The sequence below is a fragment of the Indicator indicator genome, chromosome 30, assembly GCF_027791375.1.
Source record: "Indicator indicator isolate 239-I01 chromosome 30, UM_Iind_1.1, whole genome shotgun sequence".
NCBI classification, from domain to species: domain Eukaryota; kingdom Metazoa; phylum Chordata; class Aves; order Piciformes; family Indicatoridae; genus Indicator; species Indicator indicator.
In genome coordinates, this window is record NC_072039.1 from 10,236,193 (window position 1) to 10,259,784 (window position 23,592).

Genomic DNA, 23,592 nt, shown 5'->3' on the forward strand with positions numbered 1-23,592 from the left:
AAAACTTGGCCACTTCCCCAGGCTTCCCATTTTAGTCCTCTGTGACTATTTGGACGAGACAGTTTACTTCTGAGACTGTCCCAGTAAGTTCACTTCATTGTAAAGGGCTGACCTGGCTTTTTTTCCCCTCCTTAGTTCTGGAGAGCACAGAATTGTTTGGTTGGAAAAGCCCTTTTAGATCATCCAGTCCAACCCTTCTCTAATTCTACCAAGGCTGGAGCTAAACCATGGCCCTCAGCACCACATCTCTGCCTCTTTGGAACACCTCCAGGGATGGGCATTCAACCACCTCCCTGGGCAGCCTGTGCCAGCCTTTGAGAAGTCTTTCAGTGAAGAAATTTCTTCTGATACCTAACCTAAACCTCCCCTGGTGCACCTTGAGGCCATTTCCTCTCATCCTATCACTTGTTCCTTGGGAGGAGAGACCAATCCCCACCTGGCTCCAACCTCCTTTCAGGGAGTTGTAGAGAGCAATGAGGTCTCCCCTCAGCCTCTCTTCTCCACACTGAACACCCCCAGTTCCCTCAGCTGCTCCTCACCAGTCCTGTTCTCCAGACCCTTCCCCAGCTTTGTTGCCCTTTCTGGGCACCCTCCATCACCTCCACATCTTTATTGTGGTGAGGACCCCAAGACTGATCCCAGTATTTGTGGTGTGGTCCCAGCAGTGCCCAGCACAGGGGCACAATCCCTGCCCTGCTCCTGCTGGCCACACCACTGCTGATCCAGGCCAGGATGCTGGTGGCCTTCTTGGCCACCTGGGTGCACACTGGCTTGTCTTCAGCTACTGTTGACTATCACCCCCAGATCCTTTTTCACCATGCAGCCTTCCAGCCACTCTGCCTCAAGCCTGGAGCACTCATGGGGTTGTTGTGATTGTAGTGCAGGAGCTGGCACTTGGCCTTGTTAAATCTCACACAACTGGCTTCAGCCCATTGCTCCAGCCTGGCCAGGTCACTCTGTAGAGCTTGGTATCAGAGATGACCCTGGGTAGTGACATTCTGTCACCTTCCACAGCCCTGACCTTGGAGGAGAGCAGGAGATGCCACTCCATGGCATTACCTGAACTACTTTTATTCCCACATTTGCTGACTGCTTTGAGGAACCCCTGGAAGGGGCTGTGAAGCTTCCCTCTCCTTTTCCTCAGTGCTGTTAGTTCTTCCCTTCTTTTCCTTGTGCCAGTCAGGGTCTGCCATCCCCAGTACTGTTCTCAGCTTCTTCAAATTCAGCTTCCTGTTTGCTCTCCCCAGTTTCTCTGCCAGTGTGGTCAACTTAGCCATGAGTTACATGTTGGTGTCAACAGTTCACCAGTTCAGGCCATGATTTCTCTAGAGCTCTTTGGTGAACACTCCCTTGTCCTGTTCTCTTCCTCTCTTTTCCATGGCAACCTTACTGGTTGGTTATAAAATTTTTACTGCTACTTCAGACCACATAAATCCTTTTGACTCATTCATCTCCCATGAAGGAAGGGTGTGAAATGCTCTGAGTTCCCTTACAGAGAAAACTGAGGCTGCCAGGGACTTTGTTTCTCCATGTCCTTTCTCAGCTCCTGTCCCTAAAGACTCTTTTGTGAACAGAAAGGGGAACAGAAATGTTTCAGTGATTCTTGTGGGGGGAAAAAAAGAAGTGAATGGTCTCTTTTCTGTGGATTAACAGGCTTAGGCTGCAGCAAACTGATTCACATGAGGCATGTTCCTGAGTGATTTACTCAGGGTGACCCTGCTTTAGCAGAGGGGTTGGACTGGTTGATCCCTTCCAACCTCTGCCATGCTGGGATTCTGTTCATAGGTTGGTCTGGGTTGGAATGGCCCTTAAAGAACTAATTCCAACCCCTTGCCATGGGCAGGGACACCTCCCACCAGCCCAGGTTGCTCAAAGCCCCTTCCAACCTGGCCTTGAACACCTCCAGGGAGGGGGCATCCACAGCCTCCCTGGGCAACCTGTTCCAGTGTCTCACCACCCTCACTGGAAAGAATTTCTTCCTAATCTCCAGTCTAAATCTGCCCTCCTCAAGCTTCAATCCATTCCCCTTATCCTATCACTACCAGCCCTTGTGAAAAGTCCCTTCCCAGCTTTCTTTTAGGCTCCCTTCAGGTCCTTTCTGGTGTTGAGGAGAGGGCAGCTCTGGAGTGGGTGAGGAGTGTCCCTTTTTGAAGGTCTCCAAAACAGGTTGAGCAAGTGTCTCTGAGGAATGCTTTAGGTCTGGCTGATCCTGCCTTGGGGCAGTAAAGTGGGTAGATGACCTCTCAGGGTCATCTTGATTTTTCTGCTGTTTTATAAATGAAGCCCCCAAGTGAGAATCAAGCACCTCTCCATGCCTGCCTTTCCCCAGCACCTTTCCATATCCCCTGTGTTTCTGCAGGAGAGCTCCTGTGAGTGGTGCAGGCATGGTGGGAGGGACAGGTTGGTGTGAAGATAGAGGCTCTAGCAGGGATAAAGTTGGAAAGGTGGCAAAGATAAGGTAGAAAAGAGAAATGCAGTGTTTTAGGAGAGGTGGTGTGAAGGGAAAAGGTAGGAAAGAAAGAGATGCCACAGGGTGAGGAAAGAGGTGACAAAAAGAAGTGGTGACCAGCACACAGGGATGTGAAGGAGTTGCTGTGTGCTGTTGAGGGTTGTGAGGCAGGGGCAGATGGAGTGACAAAGCCAGAGACTTCACAGGCCTGGCTGACAGTGCCTTAAAGCAGGGCCAGGGCCAGGATCAGGGTATGGGCAGAGCTGGCAGGGCTGAATCACCCAACACCGGGTCCAGAGCATTGATGTGGCTTCAAGCAGGAAAGGCCCAGGTAGAGCAGCACTGTGGGATCCAGCATACCACCAGTAAAGGTCCTTCTGCTGGCCAGGAGCTCCTGGCAGCAGGGAGTCCTGGTTCAGGACCAGGGTGGGATTTAGGCCGTGTCTGCAAGACCTCTTTAATTTTGGATCTGGACACACCTCCTCTCTCCAGGGTCTGGGATTTGCCCATTCTTTGTCTACAGGAGGCTTGCTGTGAGAAGAAATGGCTTCTTGCTTGTGGCAGTGGCTGTTACAGAGGTGCCCACACCAGCAGAGTTGCCATCAGAGAGCCTGTCTGCAACCATGGATCTGGTTTCAGAGGGAGTCAGAGATTGTGACAGGATGAGGGGCAATGGGCACAAACTGGAGCACAGGAAGTTCTGCCTCAAGATGAGGAAAAACTTTTTTACTCTGAGGGTGCTGGAGCCCTGGAGCAGGCTGCCCAGAGAGGTTGTGGAGTCTCCTTCTCTGGAGACTTTCAAGCCCCATCTGGGTGTGTTCCTGTGTGACTTGTCCTAGGTGACCCTGCTTTGGCAGGGGGCTGGACTGGATGATCTCTGGAGGTCCTTTCCCACCGCTACCATTCCGTGATTCTCTGGTTCTGTTAGGATCCTGACTCTGCAGCTAGGGGCCCCTCTGCATGACATGAGTCCTCTGCACTAAGGAATCCCATAATGTTTGGGTTTCTGCATCATTCTTGGATTATTTTTCAAGTCTGCTCTTGTCCCATGAGCAGGATCTGCAGCCATGCTGGCTCACTCACAACACAAGGGGCAGGGGCAGTGGAGGTGCCAAGAAATGCTGGTGTGGGATGTAGACAGTGAGAGGCTTTGCTGCTTTGCTGCTGCTTGAGGAGTTGCCTCTGTAGGACCAAATGGGAAGAGAAGGTGGGAGGGAAGAGAGAGCTGAGGTGGTCTGGAGCAGAGATGAGTGGAGCATGTCACTTGGGCAGACTTGGACAAAGAAGAATCCTCTTAAGCTGAGGAATGCACCTGGGCTCTCAGCCTCCAGAGGTGACAGGTGTCTGAGGAGGGACTTGTCATGCCACAGGGAGGGGGTCACCAGTCTGCCTCAGCTCCATGGGCAGCTGCCCATGTGAGGAAGGGGCTCAGCTGGCAGGGTTATAGCATGGCTGTGCCCTCCTGGCACTGTCCTGTCTGCCTGCCATGCCCTTTGTGGGTGCAGTTATGGCCTGGCAAAGGGCCCTTGCTTGGCCAAGGAGGGTGGGTGGCTCAGAGGGAAGGAAGGAAAGACCACAGCACCCAGACTTGGTAGAAAAGGAAAGGGAAGGTTTTTGGTGAATTCATCAGCAGGGCTTCTCCAGATTTAGCAACTGAATTCCCCTTGAGGACAGCTGCCAGCGCATTAGACCCACTCCCAGGCTCAGCTGGAGCTCCAGCAGTTGGCTCCTTGCTCCTGTGCCCAGTGTTTGCCTTTAGTGCTGCAACTGGGCCTGGCCATCCTTGTCACAGAGTCACGGAATGTTAGAGGTTGGAAGGGACCCTGAAAGCTCATCCAGTCCAACCCCACGGCCGGAGCAGGATCACCTGGAGTAGGTCACACAGGAACACAGCCAGGTGGGGTTTGAATGTCTCCAGAGAAGGAGACTTCCACAGCCTCTCTGGGCAGCCTGTCAGAGGGAGGCTGCCCCAGGAACATCAGAGCACCCCAAGCCATTGCCACCCGGGGTCAGACACAGCTCCAAGCAGTGCTGCAGCTGGGACTTCACCCCCAGCACTGGTGGCCTGGGCTCCTCCAGGCTGAGGGAGCAGGCAGGCTGAGGCTGGCTGGTTCTGGCTGTCTCTGGGTGATTGGAGGCACCACGGCGCAGGGACGCTGCGTTGCCTCTTTTGTGTTTCTCGGTGGCTGTTGATCGATTACCCCAGAGAGCTGCTGGGCAAGCACACAGGGAATAAAAGCAGTGACATGGCTCCTGAAAGCCAGCAGGAGCTGGGACACTTCCTTGCTGTGGTGGCCTTTTGGTGGCTGTTTTTGGGAGCCTCCTCCGAACACTCCCCAAGGTGTATCAGGAATTGCTTTCCTGGATGCCTGAATTTCTGGAGCTTGTGGAGCTTGGCTTGGTACTACTGCACTCGTTCTAAGTGACTTGAAGTCTGAGGTCTAAATTACGCAATATTTTGGCACTTCCCTTCTGCTGTCACTAGGGAGCATAGAATCATAGAATTGTTTGGGTTGGGAAAGCCCTCTAAGAGTCCAACCATCAACCCAACACCACCGTGGCCATTAAGCTGTGTCCCAAAGTGCCATGTTCATAGGTTTCTTGAACACATCCAAGGGTGGTGACACCACCACCTCCCTGGGCAGCCTGTTCCAATGCCTGACCACTTTTTCAGGAAAGAAATTTTCCCTCATATCCAACCTAAACCTCCCCTGGCACAATTTCAGGCCATTTCCTCTGGGTCTGCTAGAGAGGAAGAGCCCAAGAGAAAGCTGGATGAGGGACTTCCAAGGGCACGCAGCAGTTCTCCAGTGCTCAGCTACCCTGTGCAGGATCTTGAGGTGTAGGAGGTTATGTCTTAACACCATCCTCATGGTGCCACCTCTTCCACCTCAGTCTCCCTGTTCAAGAGGGACAGGGATCAACTCGAGAGAGTCCAATGGAGGGCTCAAGAAGGATGCTGAAGAGACTGGAGCACTGCCTGATGAGGAGAGGCTGAGAGCCCTGGGGCTGTGCAGTCTGGAGAAGACTGAGAGGGGATTTAATGTTTATAAACATCTGAGGGCTGGGGGTCAGGAAGGCAGGAACAGGCTCTGCTGAGTTGTACCCTGGGATAGGACAAGGGGCTATGGATAGAAACTGCAGCACAGGAGGTTCCACCTCAACATGAGGAGGAACTTCTTCACTGTGAGGCTCACAGAGCACTGGAACAGGCTGCCCAGAGAGGTTGTGGAGTCTCCTTCTCTGGAGCCTTTCCAGCCCCATCTGGATGTGTTCCTGTGTGACCTGTGCTGGATTCTATGGTCCTGCTCTTGGCAGGGGGGTTGGACTGGATGATCTTCAGAGGTCCCTTCCAACCCCTAGCATCCTGTGAACCCGTGAGCCTGTGGTGATCCAAGCTCCTGAAGGTTAGGTGAGACTCCAGGGTTTGAGTTCTTCATGCCTTTAGGTGTTACCTAGCTCCACAATCGAGGCAGTTCCCAAATGGCCGTCGGGGGGCTTGTTGGGTTTATTTCAATCCGCACCATTTTAACCCGCTTCGATGGTTTTGTAGGACGTGGCCTTGTTCTGTAGCCCAGGACTACAGCGTCCGGTGGGACACAGCCACCAGGAGAGGAGCAGCCCCGGAGCGGCTCCCCTGCGGCGGGGCTCAGCCCGGAGCGGGGCTCAGCCCGGAGCGGGGCCGGGAGGGGCAGGACCCGGCCAAGAGCCCCACCAAGTGGTGACAGCTACTGCTGCAGCCCCGGGGGGTTTGCTCGGACCTCCGGGGTGAGCCCGGCCTCTCTCGGCCCCGCGATCGGTGCGGCCCTCTGAGCTGGTGGGGATGTGCAGGGCAGGATGTTCCAACCTGCACCTGGACCAGCTCCGGGCACACCGCCCCAGCCAACTTCAGCGCTGTCTGCCCCAGCCTCTCGGGTGACAGAGGCTCCAACAGGCAGAGCTCTCCTCTCCAGGAGGGCTATCTAGGACATTTTGCTTCTCTGAGTGAGTCAAGGTGCTGCTTGTCTCCATCAGTTTTTGAAAGCTTCCATGCAGCTGGCTGCATCTGAGCAAATTGCCCCCCTGCCTTCACTGCTGGCAGTCAGAAACGGGCATGGTGCATCTCCCGAGGGACCTGACTCAAACCAGGCCAGGATGTGCTCCTTGAAGGACCTGGAGCTGTTTGGCCTGGAGAAGAGCAGGCTGAGGTGGGATCTTCTCAATGCTTGTCTCTCTCCCCAGACCTGGTGACTCAACCCCATCCTATCTCAGCTCCCAGCTGCCAGCAGCCTGGCTCAAGCTGATGAACATTTCCTCAGGGCTCACTGAGGATGTGGTTGCTGGGATCTTTTCATCTTCCTTCTCTTTCCTGGTCCTTCTCTACCTGCTTTCAGTTTTTAACTTCTTGTTTTGTCTTCTCCTCTGCCAATGTATCATAAAGTTGTTGAGTTTGGTTGCCAAGAAACCAGAAGTGCTGAATCCTTGAGGGCAGTGTTTTTGTTGTGGTCCCTTTGCCTTGCCCAGAGCATTGGCAGGGAGCAGTCTGGCTGCAGACAGAGTCCTGCAGCCCAAGGATGCTGGCAGGTCTTGCAGTACCAGGATCTGTGCTTTTGGGATGCTCTGCCCCAGAAGGCCAGGGCTGTGGCCTCAAAGGTGGCTCTGGCTTTGCTTATCAGAGAATCACAGAATGGTTTGGGTCAGAAGACACCTCAAAGTTCAACCCCCTTGCTGTGAGCAGGGACACATTCCACTAGACCAGGTCCCTGCCTGTAACTGGGACCCAGTCAGACCTGAGCGCAACCACTAGTAGAGTAGAAACTCTACCTTTCTCTGGGCAATTTTCCTGAAGGACCAAAACTTTACCAGTGATGTATTTGCTGTGGTGTGGAGAGCCTCACTGGATGTAGCAGTGCTGGTGATGCTCACCACAGGAGTGTCCTGCAGCCTCTGGACAACTCCTTATGGGCTTGAGCCATCCTTTGCAGTGCTGAGCCCCAGGATCTGAGTTTCCCTTTGCTTTTGTGCTGCAGTCCCACCCGCTGTCCCTGTGCAACACCAGTGAGGATGAGCACACCGAGTCAGGCTTCATCACCATCGTCAAGCTGGAGCAGCCGGACCGCGACCCCAACCCCTGCCTGTCACTGGCTAACAAGGTAGGTGCAAAAATGCCTCCAGAGGCACCAGCCCAGGGTGCAAGGAAGAGAGAGAGCAGCAGGAGGAAGCAGGATAGGAAGGAGCTGTTGGAAGGTAGATAAATGGACAGAGATAGAACAGGGACCTTGGCAGATAGGGTCACAGAATCACAGAATTGTCAGGCTTGGAAGGGACCTCAAGGATCATCCAGTTCCAATCCTCCTGCCATGGGCAGGGACACCTCACACTAGCCCAGGTTGCTTAGAGCCCCATCCAGCCTGGCCTTAAAAACTTCCAGGGACGGGGCCTCCACCTCCCTGGGCAGCCTGTTCCAGGTCCTTTGGGAGAGACACTGTGCCAGCCACCCTGAGTACCAGTCTCCCTGTATTCTCTGGGACATACAGAAAGGCTGAGTAGGAGCTGTTTTAGAAGGGCTTGTAGCAACAGGATGAGGGGCAATGGTTTGAAACTGGAGCAGGGGAGATTTATGCTGGACATGACTCTGTGACTGTGTGGGGCAATGGCCCCGTGACAGTGTGAGATGATGGCTGTGTGACAGTGTGGGGTGATGGCTGTGTGACAGTGTGGGGGGATGGCTGTGTGACAGTGTGGGGTGATGGCTGTGTGACAGTGTGGGGGGATGGCTGTGTGACAGTGTGAGGTGATGGCTGTGTGACAGTGTGGGGAGATGGCTGTGTGACAGTGTGGGGAGATGGCTGTGTGACAGTGTGGGGTGATGGCTGTGTGACAGTGTGGGGTGATGGCTGTGTGACAGTGTGAGGTGATGGCTGTGTGACAGTGTGGGGTGATGGCTGTGTGACAGTGTGGGGAGATGGCTGTGTGACAGTGTGGGGAGATGGCTGTGTGACAGTGTGGGGAGATGGCTGTGTGACAGTGTGGGGGATGGCTGTGTGACAGTGTGGGGGATGGCTGTGTGACAGTGTGGGGTGATGGCTGTGTGACAGTGTGGGGTGATGGCTGTGTGACAGTGTGGGGTGATGGCTGTGTGACAGTGTGGGGTGATGGCTGTGTGACAGTGTGGGGAGATGGCTGTGTGACAGTGTGAGATGATGGCTGTGTGACAGTGTGGGGTGATGGCTGTGTGACAGTGTGAGGTGATGGCTGTGTGACAGTGTGGGGAGATGGCTGTGTGACAGTGTGGGGAGATGGCTGTGTGACAGTGTGGGGAGATGGCTGTGTGACAGTGTGGGGAGATGGCTGTGTGACAGTGTGGGGAGATGGCTGTGTGACAGTGTGGGGTGATGGCTGTGTGACAGTGTGGGGTGATGGCTGTGTGACAGTGTGGGGAGATGGCTGTGTGACAGTGTGGGGTGATGGCTCTGTGACAGTGTGGGGTGATGGCTGTGTGACAGTGTGGGGGGATGGCTGTGTGACAGTGTGGGGGATGGCTGTGTGACAGTGTGGGGTGATGGCTGTGTGACAGTGTGGGGAGATGGCTGTGTGACAGTGTGGGATGATGGCTGTGTGACAGTGTGGGGTGATGGCTGTGTGACAGTGTGGGGAGATGGCTGTGTGACAGTGTGGGGAGATGGCTGTGTGACAGTGTGGGGTGATGGCTGTGTGACAGTGTGGGGTGATGGCTGTGTGACAGTGTGGGGTGATGGCTGTGTGACAGTGTGGGGAGATGGCTGTGTGACAGTGTGGGGTGATGGCTCTGTGACAGTGTGGGGTGATGGCTGTGTGACAGTGTGGGGGGATGGCTGTGTGACAGTGTGGGGGGATGGCTGTGTGACAGTGTGGGGTGATGGCTGTGTGACAGTGTGGGGAGATGGCTGTGTGACAGTGTGGGATGATGGCTGTGTGACAGTGTGGGGTGATGGCTGTGTGACAGTGTGGGGAGATGGCTGTGTGACAGTGTGGGGTGATGGCTGTGTGACAGTGTGAGGTGATGGCTGTGTGACAGTGTGGGGAGATGGCTGTGTGACAGTGTGAGATGATGGCTGTGTGACAGTGTGGGGTGATGGCTGTGTGACAGTGTGAGGTGATGGCTGTGTGACAGTGTGGGGTGATGGCTGTGTGACAGTGTGGGGTGATGGCTGTGTGACAGTGTGGGGTGATGGCTGTGTGACAGTGTGGGGGGATGGCTGTGTGACAGTGTGGGGGGATGGCTGTGTGACAGTGTGGGGTGATGGCTGTGTGACAGTGTGAGATGATGGCTGTGTGACAGTGTGGGGTGATGGCTGTGTGACAGTGTGAGGTGATGGCTGTGTGACAGTGTGGGGTGATGGCTGTGTGACAGTGTGGGGTGATGGCTCTGTGACAGTGTGGGGGGATGGCTGTGTGACAGTGTGGGGTGATGGCTGTGTGACAGTGTGAGGTGATGGCTGTGTGACAGTGTGGGGAGATGGCTGTGTGACAGTGTGGGGGGATGGCTGTGTGACAGTGTGGGGTGATGGCTGTGTGACAGTGTGGGGTGATGGCTGTGTGACAGTGTGGGGAGATGGCTGTGTGACAGTGTGGGGTGATGGCTGTGTGACAGTGTGGGGTGATGGCTGTGTGACAGTGTGGGGAGATGGCTCTGTGACAGTGTGGGGAGATGGTTGTGTGACAGTGTGGGGAGATGGCTGTGTGACAGTGTGGGGTGATGGCTGTGTGACAGTGTGGGGAGATGGCTGTGTGACAGTGTGGGGTGATGGCTGTGTGACAGTGTGGGGAGATGGCTGTGTGACAGTGTGGGGTGATGGCTGTGTGACAGTGTGGGGTGATGGCTGTGTGACAGTGTGGGGAGATGGCTCTGTGACAGTGTGGGGTGATGGCTGTGTGACAGTGTGGGGAGATGGCTGTGTGACAGTGTGGGGAGATGGCTGTGTGACAGTGTGGGGTGATGGCTGTGTGACAGTGTGGGGTGATGGCTGTGTGACAGTGTGGGGAGATGGCTGTGTGACAGTGTGGGGAGATGGCTGTGTGACAGTGTGGGGTGATGGCTGTGTGACAGTGTGGGGAGATGGCTCTGTGACAGTGTGGGGAGATGGCTGTGTGACAGTGTGGGGAGATGGCTGTGTGACAGTGTGGGGTGATGGCTGTGTGACAGTGTGGGGAGATGGCTGTGTGACAGTGTGAGGTGATGGCTGTGTGACAGTGTGGGGAGATGGCTGTGTGACAGTGTGGGGTGATGGCTGTGTGACAGTGTGGGGAGATGGCTGTGTGACAGTGTGGGGTGATGGCTGTGTGACAGTGTGGGGAGATGGCTGTGTGACAGTGTGGGGAGATGGCTGTGTGACAGTGTGGGGAGATGGCTGTGTGACAGTGTGGGGAGATGGTTGTGTGACAGTGTGGGGAGATGGCTGTGTGACAGTGTGGGGTGATGGCTGTGTGACAGTGTGGGGTGATGGCTGTGTGACAGTGTGGGGAGATGGCTGTGTGACAGTGTGGGGTGATGGCTGTGTGACAGTGTGGGGAGATGGCTGTGTGACAGTGTGGGGAGATGGCTGTGTGACAGTGTGGGGAGATGGCTGTGTGACAGTGTGGGGTGATGGCTGTGTGACAGTGTGGGGAGATGGCTGTGTGACAGTGTGGGGAGATGGCTGTGTGACAGTGTGGGGTGATGGCTCTGTGACAGTGTGGGGAGATGGCTGTGTGACAGTGTGGGGGGATGGCTGTGTGACAGTGTGGGGTGATGGCTGTGTGACAGTGTGAGGTGATGGCTGTGTGACAGTGTGGGGAGATGGCTGTGTGACAGTGTGGGGAGATGGCTCTGTGACAGTGTGGGGTGATGGCTGTGTGACAGTGTGGGGAGATGGCTGTGTGACAGTGTGGGGAGATGGCTCTGTGACAGTGTGGGGAGATGGCTGTGTGACAGTGTGGGGAGATGGCTGTGTGACAGTGTGGGGAGATGGCTGTGTGACAGTGTGGGATGATGGCTGTGTGACAGTGTGGGGTGATGGCTGTGTGACAGTGTGGGGTGATGGCTGTGTGACAGTGTGGGGAGATGGCTGTGTGACAGTGTGGGATGATGGCTGTGTGACAGTGTGGGGAGATGGCTGTGTGACAGTGTGGGGCGATGGCTGTGTGACAGTGTGAGGTGATGGCTGTGTGACAGTGTGAGGTGATGGCTGTGTGACAGTGTGGGGTGATGGCTGTGTGACAGTGTGGGGTGATGGCTGTGTGACAGTGTGGGGTGATGGCTGTGTGACAGTGTGGGGTGATGGCTGTGTGACAGTGTGGGGTGATGGCTGTGTGACAGTGTGGGGTGATGGCTGTGTGACAGTGTGGGGAGATGGCTCTGTGACAGTGTGGGGGGATGGCTGTGTGACAGTGTGGGGAGATGGCTCTGTGACAGTGTGGGGTGATGGCTGTGTGACAGTGTGGGGTGATGGCTGTGTGACAGTGTGGGGTGATGGCTGTGTGACAGTGTGGGGAGATGGCTGTGTGACAGTGTGGGGTGATGGCTGTGTGACAGTGTGGGGAGATGGCTGTGTGACAGTGTGGGGAGATGGCTGTGTGACAGTGTGGGGTGATGGCTGTGTGACAGTGTGGGGAGATGGCTGTGTGACAGTGTGGGGTGATGGCTGTGTGACAGTGTGGGGAGATGGCTGTGTGACAGTGTGGGGTGATGGCTGTGTGACAGTGTGGGGAGATGGCTGTGTGACAGTGTGGGGTGATGGCTGTGTGACAGTGTGGGGTGATGGCTGTGTGACAGTGTGGGGTGATGGCTGTGTGACAGTGTGGGGAGATGGCTGTGTGACAGTGTGGGGGGATGGCTGTGTGACAGTGTGGGGTGATGACTGTGTGACAGTGTGGGATGATGGCTGTGTGACAGTGTGGGGAGATGGCTGTGTGACAGTGTGGGGTGATGGCTGTGTGACAGTGTGGGGTGATGGCTGTGTGACAGTGTGGGGGGATGGCTGTGTGACAGTGTGGGGTGATGGCTGTGTGACAGTGTGAGGTGATGGCTGTGTGACAGTGTGGGGAGATGGCTGTGTGACAGTGTGGGGAGATGGCTCTGTGACAGTGTGGGGTGATGGCTGTGTGACAGTGTGGGGAGATGGCTGTGTGACAGTGTGGGGAGATGGCTCTGTGACAGTGTGGGGAGATGGCTGTGTGACAGTGTGGGGAGATGGCTGTGTGACAGTGTGGGGAGATGGCTGTGTGACAGTGTGGGGAGATGGCTGTGTGACAGTGTGGGATGATGGCTGTGTGACAGTGTGGGGTGATGGCTGTGTGACAGTGTGGGGTGATGGCTGTGTGACAGTGTGGGGAGATGGCTGTGTGACAGTGTGGGATGATGGCTGTGTGACAGTGTGGGGAGATGGCTGTGTGACAGTGTGGGGCCATGGCTGTGTGACAGTGTGAGGTGATGGCTGTGTGACAGTGTGGGGAGATGGCTGTGTGACAGTGTGGGGCCATGGCTGTGTGACAGTGTGAGGTGATGGCTGTGTGACAGTGTGAGGTGATGGCTGTGTGACAGTGTGGGGTGATGGCTGTGTGACAGTGTGGGGAGATGGCTGTGTGACAGTGTGGGGGGATGGCTGTGTGACAGTGTGGGGAGATGGCTCTGTGACAGTGTGGGGTGATGGCTGTGTGACAGTGTGGGGTGATGGCTGTGTGACAGTGTGGGGTGATGGCTGTGTGACAGTGTGGGGAGATGGCTGTGTGACAGTGTGGGGTGATGGCTGTGTGACAGTGTGGGGAGATGGCTGTGTGACAGTGTGGGGAGATGGCTGTGTGACAGTGTGGGGTGATGGCTGTGTGACAGTGTGGGGAGATGGCTGTGTGACAGTGTGGGGTGATGGCTGTGTGACAGTGTGGGGAGATGGCTGTGTGACAGTGTGGGGTGATGGCTGTGTGACAGTGTGGGGAGATGGCTGTGTGACAGTGTGGGGTGATGGCTGTGTGACAGTGTGGGGTGATGGCTGTGTGACAGTGTGGGGTGATGGCTGTGTGACAGTGTGGGGAGATGGCTGTGTGACAGTGTGGGGGGATGGCTGTGTGACAGTGTGGGGTGATGACTGTGTGACAGTGTGGGATGATGGCTGTGTGACAGTGTGGGGAGATGGCTGTGTGACAGTGTGGGGAGATGGCTGTGTGACAGTGTGGGGTGATGGCTGTGTGACAGTGTGGGGAGATGGCTGTGTGACAGTGTGGGGTGATGGCTGTGTGACAGTGTGGGGAGATGGCTGTGTGACAGTGTGGGGTGATGGCTGTGTGACAGTGTGGGGAGATGGCTGTGTGACAGTGTGGGGTGATGGCTGTGTGACAGTGTGGGGTGATGGCTGTGTGACAGTGTGGGGGGATGGCTGTGTGACAGTGTGGGGTGATGGCTGTGTGACAGTGTGGGGAGATGGCTGTGTGACAGTGTGGGGTGATGGCTGTGTGACAGTGTGGGGTGATGGCTGTGTGACAGTGTGGGGTGATGGCTGTGTGACAGTGTGGGGAGATGGCTGTGTGACAGTGTGGGGAGATGGCTGTGTGACAGTGTGTGCCATGGCTCTGTGACTGTGTGGCCACCATCCACACTCCCCAGGGGTGGGAGATCTCTCAGGTCTTCAGCTCAAGTCTCCTGTGAACGAGGTCCCTTTGTGAGCAGCATTTGCTGTGTCAAAAGCTGAGGTCACTGCTCCAATTCCCTGGCAATAAGGAAGTCAGTTCGGAACGAGGGTCACTCTCAGCCTTAACATCTTTGTGTCTCTGATAAAGCTGTGTGGATAAGGCCAACCTGAGCTTCTCCTTCAGAGGTTCACCACGTGCTTTTATTGTCTCTGTACTAATTGTTGTGTTGTTTTCCATGAGCACTGCACCAATATCAAACAAAACAACTTGTATGGCTCTTCTTGGCTTTATCTGGATTTATGTTCAGGTGGTGCCACCCTTGTTGTCTGCTTTCTGCTGGCAGTGACATGCTGGGGTGGGGACAGGGTCCTTTTTTGTCCTTGCAGCTTGGCTGAGGAAGGCAAGCAAGAGTTGTTCCTGCACAGTAGGTTGTTTTTCACTGAGGCTTTGACAACAAAAGTAATGGAAGGGATGTGAGGCTCTGATAGATTTGCCACCTCTGGGCTGGTTCCCCCCATCTGCATGACCTTTAAAGGTCATTAATTCAACCCCACTGCAGTCAGGAGGGATATCTTCAACTAGAGCAGGCTGCTCAGAGACCTGTCCAAGCTGACCTGGAATGATTCCAGGTATGGGGCATCTACCACCATGAGTATGCTGGGGCAGCCTGAGATCCAGCTGAACATGCCATTGGTTGCCATCCTGTCTGCAGGAAGTTCTGCCCCAAGGTCTCCCCCAGGGAGGCTCACAGCTTTTCTCCCCAAACCAGGACTGGTTTAGCCATGAAATACAGGCAGATGCTCCTTAAGCTGGCCACATCCATGGGCCCTGCCTTGTGCCTTGATTCCTCCATCCCCCTGCAATTGCTGTCTGGCTGCTTCTCCAGAAGTCTCTGCCAAGCTCCTTCCTTCCGACATCATACAGATCTCTTCCTGAAAATCCCTAGACAAGTTCTCCTCAAGGGCAGGGATGTAGCTGTGGGATGTGGCTGGTGCTTGCTGGAGCAGGAGCCTTGTTTTCCTGGCATGTGTTCCTTGTGGTAGAGCTTTGCATGTTGAACTGCAGTGCTCTATCAATGCTGATAAAAATAGCCATGTGCAAAGTGTTATCATAACCTCTGCTTCAGCTGTCAGGCAGCCAAGAGGTGCACACAGACAGCCCTGGCCAGGAGAACTCCACCAGCCACCAGCACTTTTCTGCTTCTCCTCTCTCAAATTCTAGCCCTGCTTCAGTATCCAAACCTAAAGCCTGTAGGGAAGGTGTTTGGTCTGTGAGGGGAGAGGAGGACATAGAGAACAGCTCTGGAATTGATTTTAAATGATTTCCTTGTCATTCTGGTGCATCCCTTGTCCTTCTTTTGGTGTATTTTTGTTTGCTGGGTGAACCACTGATTGCAAGTCTGCTTGACAGGCTGCTGAAGCCTCCTAAATCATCCTGGAAATGCTTTTTTGCACCAAGAGTGTTTCAGTCCTCAGGGAAGGAGGTGAGCTGTGCCATGTGGCTGAAGAGATCCCACACCAAGACAGCACACACTCAGGAAATGATGGCAGCAAGCAGGTTGTAGATAGCTTGAACCAAAGCTGTGTCCTTCGCAGCAAGAGTCAGAAGGATGTTGGGAAGAGTCTCCTGTCCAGTCTCAGTTCTTCATTTCCCCATCATTGGTGTCTTTATCAGGGTTAAATCTTTGCAGAGCTGCTCATTGTTCATCCAAACTTGCCTAGCCCTGATGGGTGGAAATCACTACCTGAAAGTCTTGTTTCTTTTTTGGCACTGGCAAACACTGAGGCTCCTTTGATCCCAGGCAGGACCCCAGTCTCTGAGCCCTGCCCCAAGCTTCTGATCTCACTTTTGCAGCTTCTCCATCTGGTATCCCAAACCTGAGTGTCAAATCCTATCAGCCTTCAAGCCCTGCCTCTGTGCTCTTCCCAACCATCTGCACCTCCATTCACATCCTCATCCCTGTCCCCAGACCCACCTCTGTCACCCAGCTTCTCCCTGACAGGGTGCAGAGAGGTGACCAGCACCTGGAATACTGCTCCAGGGATGGGACCCTGAGCGAGGGCTGGAGCCGAACCTGTTCCACCGCTGCTCGCTGTGCTGGGAATGCCCCTTCCCTGGGCTCAGCCGGTGCCAGCCTTTGATGGTGCAGCTGGGAAGCAGCAGCTCTGACCTCTGCCCCCCGAGCTGGGGTTGGCAGCGCTGTGGGCAAACTGCTGCAGCCGCTGCGGCAGCTCCCTGTTTGCGCAGGACGCGCAGATCAAAGGGCTCCGCATGAGTAAGAGTGGCCCAGCCCTGCACTTTGTTCACCTTCCCGTCTCCCTTTCACAACAGCCTGCCTCTGCCTGCCTGGAGGGCTCCGAGGCCTTGGTGGGAGGATGTGGGTGACCCTGCAAGGTCCTCCAGGCAGTGAGCTTTGAGCTCAGCAGGGTGGCGTCCTTAGTGGTTTGGGTGGGTCTCAAAGCTGTCCTCCTTGGTGGGCTCGGAAACACTGCCCTGCTCCTGGTCCTAGACCAGACCTGCAGCCCAGGCATCACCTGAGCTTCTCCCTGATAAGTAAGTGGAACAGGGACCTGGGGGAATGAAGTGTAAGGGACAGGTCCAGAGACACCCCACAGATGGTGAGGAGTGGGGACCTGCAGAGGTTTCTGCTCTCCTGGAATGGGAGGGTTGTGTAGCACTCAGCAGGGCTAACAGATCCCTGCCCAGCAACTCCAGCTCTGAAGCAAGGGGGCACATGGCACAGAGAGTTTGGGGAGTTTGGTGGTTAGGTTTATGGGTTGCTGTGACTGCAAGGCCATGAACTAATTTACCTCCACAGCTACAGGGAGAGAGCAGCTCTGAAGGGCAGAGCTCCCCAGGGCATGCTCCAGCCAGAACAGGCACTGCGGCTCAGTGCCAGTGCAGAAACCAAGGTGTCACCTCTGTTCTCAATCCAAACTGCAGGTGCTTCTGCTCCTCTCTCCGGGGTGGCAGACACATACCCAAATGGTAGCTGTCAGTTCAGAGGTGCAAACTGTCCACTGAAGCTTCTGTTCTTTCTGGGCAGGCAAAGCTGGCCGGGGAGCGTGGAGCCCGCGCCATCCTCTTCGACATTACTGACGACGAAAGTGCTGCTGACCAGGTACAGACCTCGCTGATGTCATCAGCTAAACCACAGCTAAACCCCTGCCCCATCCCAAAACATGCCCAGGGGAGAACCCACCAGCCACCAACATGCAGTGGGAAGTCTCAGGAGGGTACTGTAGGCTGGCTGTGGAAGTGTGCTGTGTCCCAGCTCATCCATACACCCAGAAGTGCTTTTCTCTTTTGCTCTTTCATGGCATTTCCAGATCTCCACACAGCACAAGCAGGACAGCAGCTTGTGGACAGCACCTTGTTGCTCCTCAAGGAGATTGTCTGCTCAGCCAGAGTTTTTCTGGACACTTTCTGGGCAGTCTCAGGTTTTCCAAGCCCATCTCAGCCCTGCTGTACCTTAAAGGAAAGTTGGTTTCTTGAGTTTGCAAGCCAAAGTCACAGCCACCCTGCTGTGCTCTTGGGGATACTTGCTACAAATGCAACATTGGTTTGCAGACTTAGAGTGATAGAGTGTGGGAAAGACCTTTAAGAGCATGGAAATGTTCCACCAACACTGCTGTCATCTCTGGAAAAGAATTGATTCACCATCACAATAATCAAGGGATAATGGAAAGCATCCAGCATCATGAAGAGGGCAGATAGGGGAGCTGGTGCCTGAGCTTATCAAAACTCTGGGCTGACTCCTGCTCGCTGCATCCATCTCTCATGGTTCTTTCATGCACTTGCAACTCAATTTCTGATGCCAGAGAAATGCAGCAGTGAGCACAAGCCCATGAGGTGATGCTGAGCTTGCTCAGTGAATGTATTGGAAATTGTTAGTGTGTCAGATGGCCACCCTGATTCAGGTCAGTCTGGAGGAGAGAGCAGAGCTGGACACTTTCCGAGCCAGCCTGTGCCAGGCTGTGTGAACTGTGGTGGAAAACTGCCAGGATGACCAGAAACAAGCAGAATGTCCTGCAGGTGACAAAGGGAGGAGAGGAAACACTGACGGGCCTCACAAGAAGAGAAGAAGAAGCATTTCTGTAGCAAAGACAGCACTCAGCTGTGCTGTTGAAAGTTACCACCTTGAAGAGGAGAGACCAAGAACTTTTGCACAGGGGCTTGAAAGAGGAGCACAAGAAACACTGAGCAGTGTCTATTTGTGTATGAGGAGGCACCAACAGAGGAAATGAAGAAAGCCATGCAGAAGAGTTGGTGAAGGAGGAAGAGTTTCCCTCTGATTTCATCATAGAGGGATAGGGCAAGTTTGGGGGAGCAGTCAGTCTCTAAAGTATGTGCAAGAAGCATTGGGAGGAAGCAGAGATGCCTGGGGGGCTGGGATAGTCTTTGTTTCAGGCTGTTCTGGATCATCTCCCACTGTGTTTGTTTTTTCACAGCTGAGAAAGCCCAGAGGTTTGAGTCAGCCTGTGGTTCTGATCAGGGGCCATGATGCTGAGCTTCTCATGGGCGTCGTGAACAAGAACAGAGAGGCCCATGTGAAGATAGAGGTCAAGGAGCCACCTGCTTGGGTGAGAGACACAGCATTTCCCTCTGCCTTCTGTATCCTCCCTCCCAGGAACAGGACTTTCCCAAAGATGATGAGCTTTCCTCCCCAGGGAAGGAGATCTGGGGAAATCCTCCAGAAAATCCTCCATCCTCCTGCCTTGGGAGGAGCTGCCTCTGTGCAGCACTGGCACCACGTGCTGCAAACAAAGGCTCAGAAGCACTTTCAGCTTCTTTAGTTTCTTTTGCTTAAACGTCACAAGTGAGGTGAGGGGATTCCCTACTCAGGTTAGCCAAGCCTTGGTTTTCTCACCTTGTGCTACCTTAGACCATGGCTTCTAGGCAGCTGGGAGTCCATTCCTGCTGGATTGTGCAGGAAGGACTAAGCCTTGTTCCTTTCACCTGTAAAAAGCAAGGAAGTAGAGCATGGCCAAGGATCTTGTTAGCTGATGGTCAGGAAGAGCTGGAGATTCCCTTGCCTAGCTTTAATTCCCTCCCCATGCCACCCTAGAGTAACCTCTTGCCTGTTTCTCCCAACAGCCAGACTATGATGTGTGGATTCTCCTCACGGTGGTCAGCACTGTGGTCGTCATCATTTTGATTTTTGTTGTCCGCACAAAGTGCCAACTGAACAGGACTCAGGTAGGACCCTCCTGCAGCAGATGTGTCTGAGCAAACAGGAGAGCAGCAGAGGCAGGGACAGACACAGCCTGGGAGGGGAAAAGTGCCTCTGTGTGAACTGAAGATGTGACCATGTGAGACAGGAGCAGTGCAGGGATGAGTGGAGTGATGCTGAGATGGTCTGGCAGCATCCCTTGTGAAGTGGCCTTGCTGCCTTGCCACCCCACCAGCACTGCAGCCTGCAGTCCCAGCACCTTCCTGAGCTTGTCCTAGCACCCAAAGCTGCAGAGCTGTGTCACAGGCTCTTTGGTTTAACAGTGTTCTCTGTATTGATAGAGAGTAGAAGGCTGGATGTTTTTAATATACAGGAACAAATTAAATAATCACAGAATTATAGAATGATAGAATGGTTTGGGTTGGAAGGGACCTCCAAAAGTCAAACCCCTTCTGCAGTCAGCAGGGGCATCCTCGACTAAATCAAGTTGCTCAGAGCCCTGTCAAGCCTCACCTTGAATATCTCCAGGGATGGGGCCTCAACAACCTTCCTGGGCAACCTGTCCCAGAGTCAGATGTATTTCCAGATTGGAGGATACCCCCTTTGTCCTATAGAAAGACAAGCCTTTGAGCTTCAAAACTTCAGCACTGCTGAGTGGTTTTGAATGTCCAGTGCCAGATGTCTCCTGCTGGTGACAAATCCTACTCTGGCTAAGTCAGGCTAGACAAAAAGTCACCTCTAGAAATGAGTACTGCCCCCAAATTCCTGACAATCCCATGTTGAGAATGGAAGGGCAATGAGAAGTATGACAAGGTAAGGCTGAGCCTCTCCTTGAAGCCTCCTTTCTCCCTGGCAGGACTCCCTGCAGCAGCAGACCCTGCAGGCCATTGGGCAGCTGGCCACACGCAGGTACCAGGCAAGGTGCCGGCAGGCGTCGCGGTGGGACTCAGCCAGCAGCTGCAGCTCTGCCCCTGTCTGTGCCATCTGCCTGGAGGAGTTCAGTGATGGCCAGGTAAGCTGTGGGCATGGCTCCTGGTTAGCCATGGATCCTGGTTAGCCATGGCTCCTGGTTAGCCATGGCTCTGGGAGCTGGGCAGTCTAGCAGGGGTGGGAGGCCATTGGGATGTTTGGCATTGATGGAGGTCTGCTGGCCCTTGGTCAAAAAAAGACCTGCCCCTGCTGAAGCCACTTGCCTGCAGATTCAGATGCCCTGAAGATGGGTCTCCAGCTGTCACTGGAGGGTAAAACACCCATTAGATATCCATGTCAAAACAACAGGGCAAAAGTGGAGTTTGCTTCTCCCAAGCACTCAGCCTGAAAATCCCCTGATCCCAAGGGCTAGCACCTTCTGGATGTTCACACCCTAGAGCTGCACACAGTGAACAGAACCAGAGCTGCCAGGTTGATGCAGATCACTTTCCATCCTAGAAGGCTCACTTCCATCAAGAAGAAGCCACCCGGGTCTTAGGTCATGGTTCTTCTTGCTTACAGTGCTGCTCTTCTCTCTGCCTCTCTCTAGGAACTGAGGATCATCTCGTGCTCCCACGAGTTTCACCGGGAGTGTGTTGACCCCTGGCTTCAGCAACACCACACATGTCCACTTTGCATGTTCAATATTCTTGGTAGGGTCAGACACAATGTTTCCTGCCCAGGGATGGGGTTGGGTGCTAGTGGCTATACCCAGGAGGTCCATGAGGCCTTGGGTGATGGACACAGTCAGTGCATCAGCAGGAGCAGGTGTCTGTGTGGCGGGGGTATGGGGCAGTGTGTGCGTGGTGAGGGCTCCCTCTGCGTGTGCAGCGCGGTGCTGGGCTTGGGCTGGGCCCTGCACCAAGAGGAGAGGTTTCCAGTCCTGGGACCTGTGGGGAAGGGAACTGGGCTCTGAGGGTCAGGGCAGCAGGGAAGGTGCTGAGCGTGCAGGGATGGTTTGGTGGTGGCAGTGAGGAGTTGCAGGGCACAGGTGGGACATGGTAGTGCAGTGGAAGTTTGCCAGTGCTGGGGCTACTGCAGCTTGGCTGTGGGACGTGTGCTGGATGCTCCCTTCTCTGTCTACAGCCAGAGACTCGGTGGACCAGGCCATGGCTGCTGGTTCCAGGCTGGCCCCTCGGGACATGGAGCCTGGACGGCGACTCCACCTTTTCCGCCAGCACCCAGGACATGCCCTCTACCACCTCCCACACCCTTATCCTCAGAGGAACCTCAGGAGCTTTCCCCCGGAGCCAGCCCATGGCAACCCCTTCTTCCACTCTCCCGAGCTCTCCCAGCTGGATTTTGGCACCATCCACTACATGCCCTACAGGCCAGCCACCTCCCTGCTCGCCTGTGGCCACCCGTCCCCGCTGGCCCCGGGCTTGCTGGGCCAGCAGCATCCCAACCCCTCGGCGTGCGGCCAGACGCTGCCACCCCACAGGACATGTTCTCTCCAGCCCCAGCCCCCCTGTCTGGGGCTGAAGGCAGCCCTGGCACAGAAGCAGCACCGTGCCCCCGCCCTGCGCCGGGGGGTGGCCCACGGGCACCAGCACAACAGCAGTGGCTCTGGGGAGAGCTACCTGACGGACCACAGCGGGTACCTGGCTGACGGGCCCGGCAGCGACTCCAGCTCGGGGCCCTGCCACGGCTCCTCCAGTGACTCCATGCTGAACTGCACCGACATCAGCCTGCAGGGCATCCACGGCAGCTGCTCCACCTTCCGCAGCTCCCTCAGCAGCGACTACGACCCCTTCGTGTACTGCAGCTCCGAGGGGCCCACCACGGACAATGGCCAGGAGCAGCCCCGGCCGCCCAGGGAGGCGCGGCCCAAGTCCTTGGACCTGATGGTGCCCGGGGGTGCTGCTCCAGCCAAGCCCCAGGTGCTCAGCCACGTCCACTACCACCACCACCAGCACCATCACTACAGAAGAGATGTGGAGTGTCCACCCGGGAGGGCTGGGCAAGGGCCTGGGCAGCGCAAATCCAGGTACTCTGGGGCCAGGGTTGGCTTCCACGGTACTCGGACACAAAAGAGGACTGAAAAAAGCCACCACTGTCCGCAGCCTCTGGAGAGCAGCCCTGTGCTACAGGAGGCATCTCCAGCAGGACAGCCAGCCTGTGCCCAGCAAGGCCGGGATGCCCTCCATGCCCCCTCTGCTTCTCCAAACAGGTTGGACTTCAGTGGAGATGCCAACAGACAATTGGGAGCAGCTGGCACATCCCCTGTCCCTCTGCCCCCAAGACACAGCTTACAGAGCCGTCACCACCGAAGGAAAAGAAAGTGTCCCCTGGAGCCTGACCCTGCTCTCCTGCCCGAGGACTCCGCCTTGCCCAAAGCCTGCGATGCTCACGTTCCTCACGGGCATCCTGCTGGCTACCGCTGCTCTCCCGAAGCCCAGCCCCTGCTCCCCAGCGCCCCCCTGCCCTGCAGCTCAGGCTCTCGGCCGCTCTGGAAGTGTTTGGTGCCCCAGCCCAGCTCAGAGCTGAAAAGGCAGGAGGAAGGGTTGTCCGGCCAGGGCGGAAACCGCGCGGCTCCTGCTGATTTCTCAGGGACGGGCACCCCCAGACACAGTCTGAGTCTCCACCTTCACTGCCCATCCCAGCAGGGAGGTCAGGGTAAGTCTGGTGTTTGCCTCTTCTGGCAGCAAGCAGGTGAAGGAGGGTGGTTTGCTGAAGGTTCTCTGGCTGCTGTAGACCTTCAGGGTGGGCTTTCCTGCAGGACCACTGTTTCAGAGTTCACCTGTCTGGAGATGATGGCCTGAACCATTAGCAGGTCTCACAATGAGTGCACCAAACCCTGCAGCCTTGTCCTAAAAGATGAGAAACGAGGTGGCTGTTTCTAACTAAGCATCTGTAGCAGCTGGAGTATCTCCCAAAGGAAGGGGTTGGACCACGTATCTCAGTGACCCCACATCAGAGGGCACTCTTGGTGAGGCTAACTGGGCTCTAGCTGGGGTAGCCAACTGGAATTGATAAGGAAGGAAGTGTGCATGGCTGGTCTAAACCTCCTCAGCTTCAAACCATTCTCCCTTGTCCCATTGCTAGACACCCTTATGAAAAGTCCCTCTCCAGCCTTCCCGTAGGATCCCTTCAGAGGTTAATTAAAGTTGGGCCTTCTCTTTTTGGGAGAAAGACAATGTTTCAGAAGAGGCTGTTTGAAAGGCCCTGAGTGAGTTCAGCTCCCAGGCCTTGCTCTCTCAGGCTCCTCAGAAGACAGCAGCCTGCAAGTCAGCATGGGCAGGTGCTGGCTGCCAGCAGAGCCTGGCTCCCTTCCTCACCCTGCCACTGACTCACTGCAGGTCCTCAGGCAAATCCTTTTGATTTAGGTACCAAATACAGATCCAGCTGCCTAATTTCTGTTAAAAGCTTGGCCTTAAAC

General features: G+C 55.3%; 1 protein-coding gene across 1 annotated transcript in view; it reads left to right on the forward strand.

Annotated features, from left to right (window-relative positions):
* The window catches only part of RNF43 (ring finger protein 43), a 76,348-nt gene that overhangs the window by 45,412 nt on the left and 7,344 nt on the right, over window positions 1-23,592 (forward strand). The window contains exons 2-8 of the mRNA XM_054394396.1: window positions 7,459-7,581; window positions 17,118-17,192; window positions 18,523-18,654; window positions 19,169-19,270; window positions 20,101-20,256; window positions 20,764-20,866; window positions 21,300-22,829. Coding sequence (XP_054250371.1) covers window positions 7,459-7,581; window positions 17,118-17,192; window positions 18,523-18,654; window positions 19,169-19,270; window positions 20,101-20,256; window positions 20,764-20,866; window positions 21,300-22,829 — 2,221 coding nt within the window. The remainder of the gene's footprint in view (window positions 1-7,458; window positions 7,582-17,117; window positions 17,193-18,522; window positions 18,655-19,168; window positions 19,271-20,100; window positions 20,257-20,763; window positions 20,867-21,299; window positions 22,830-23,592) is intronic.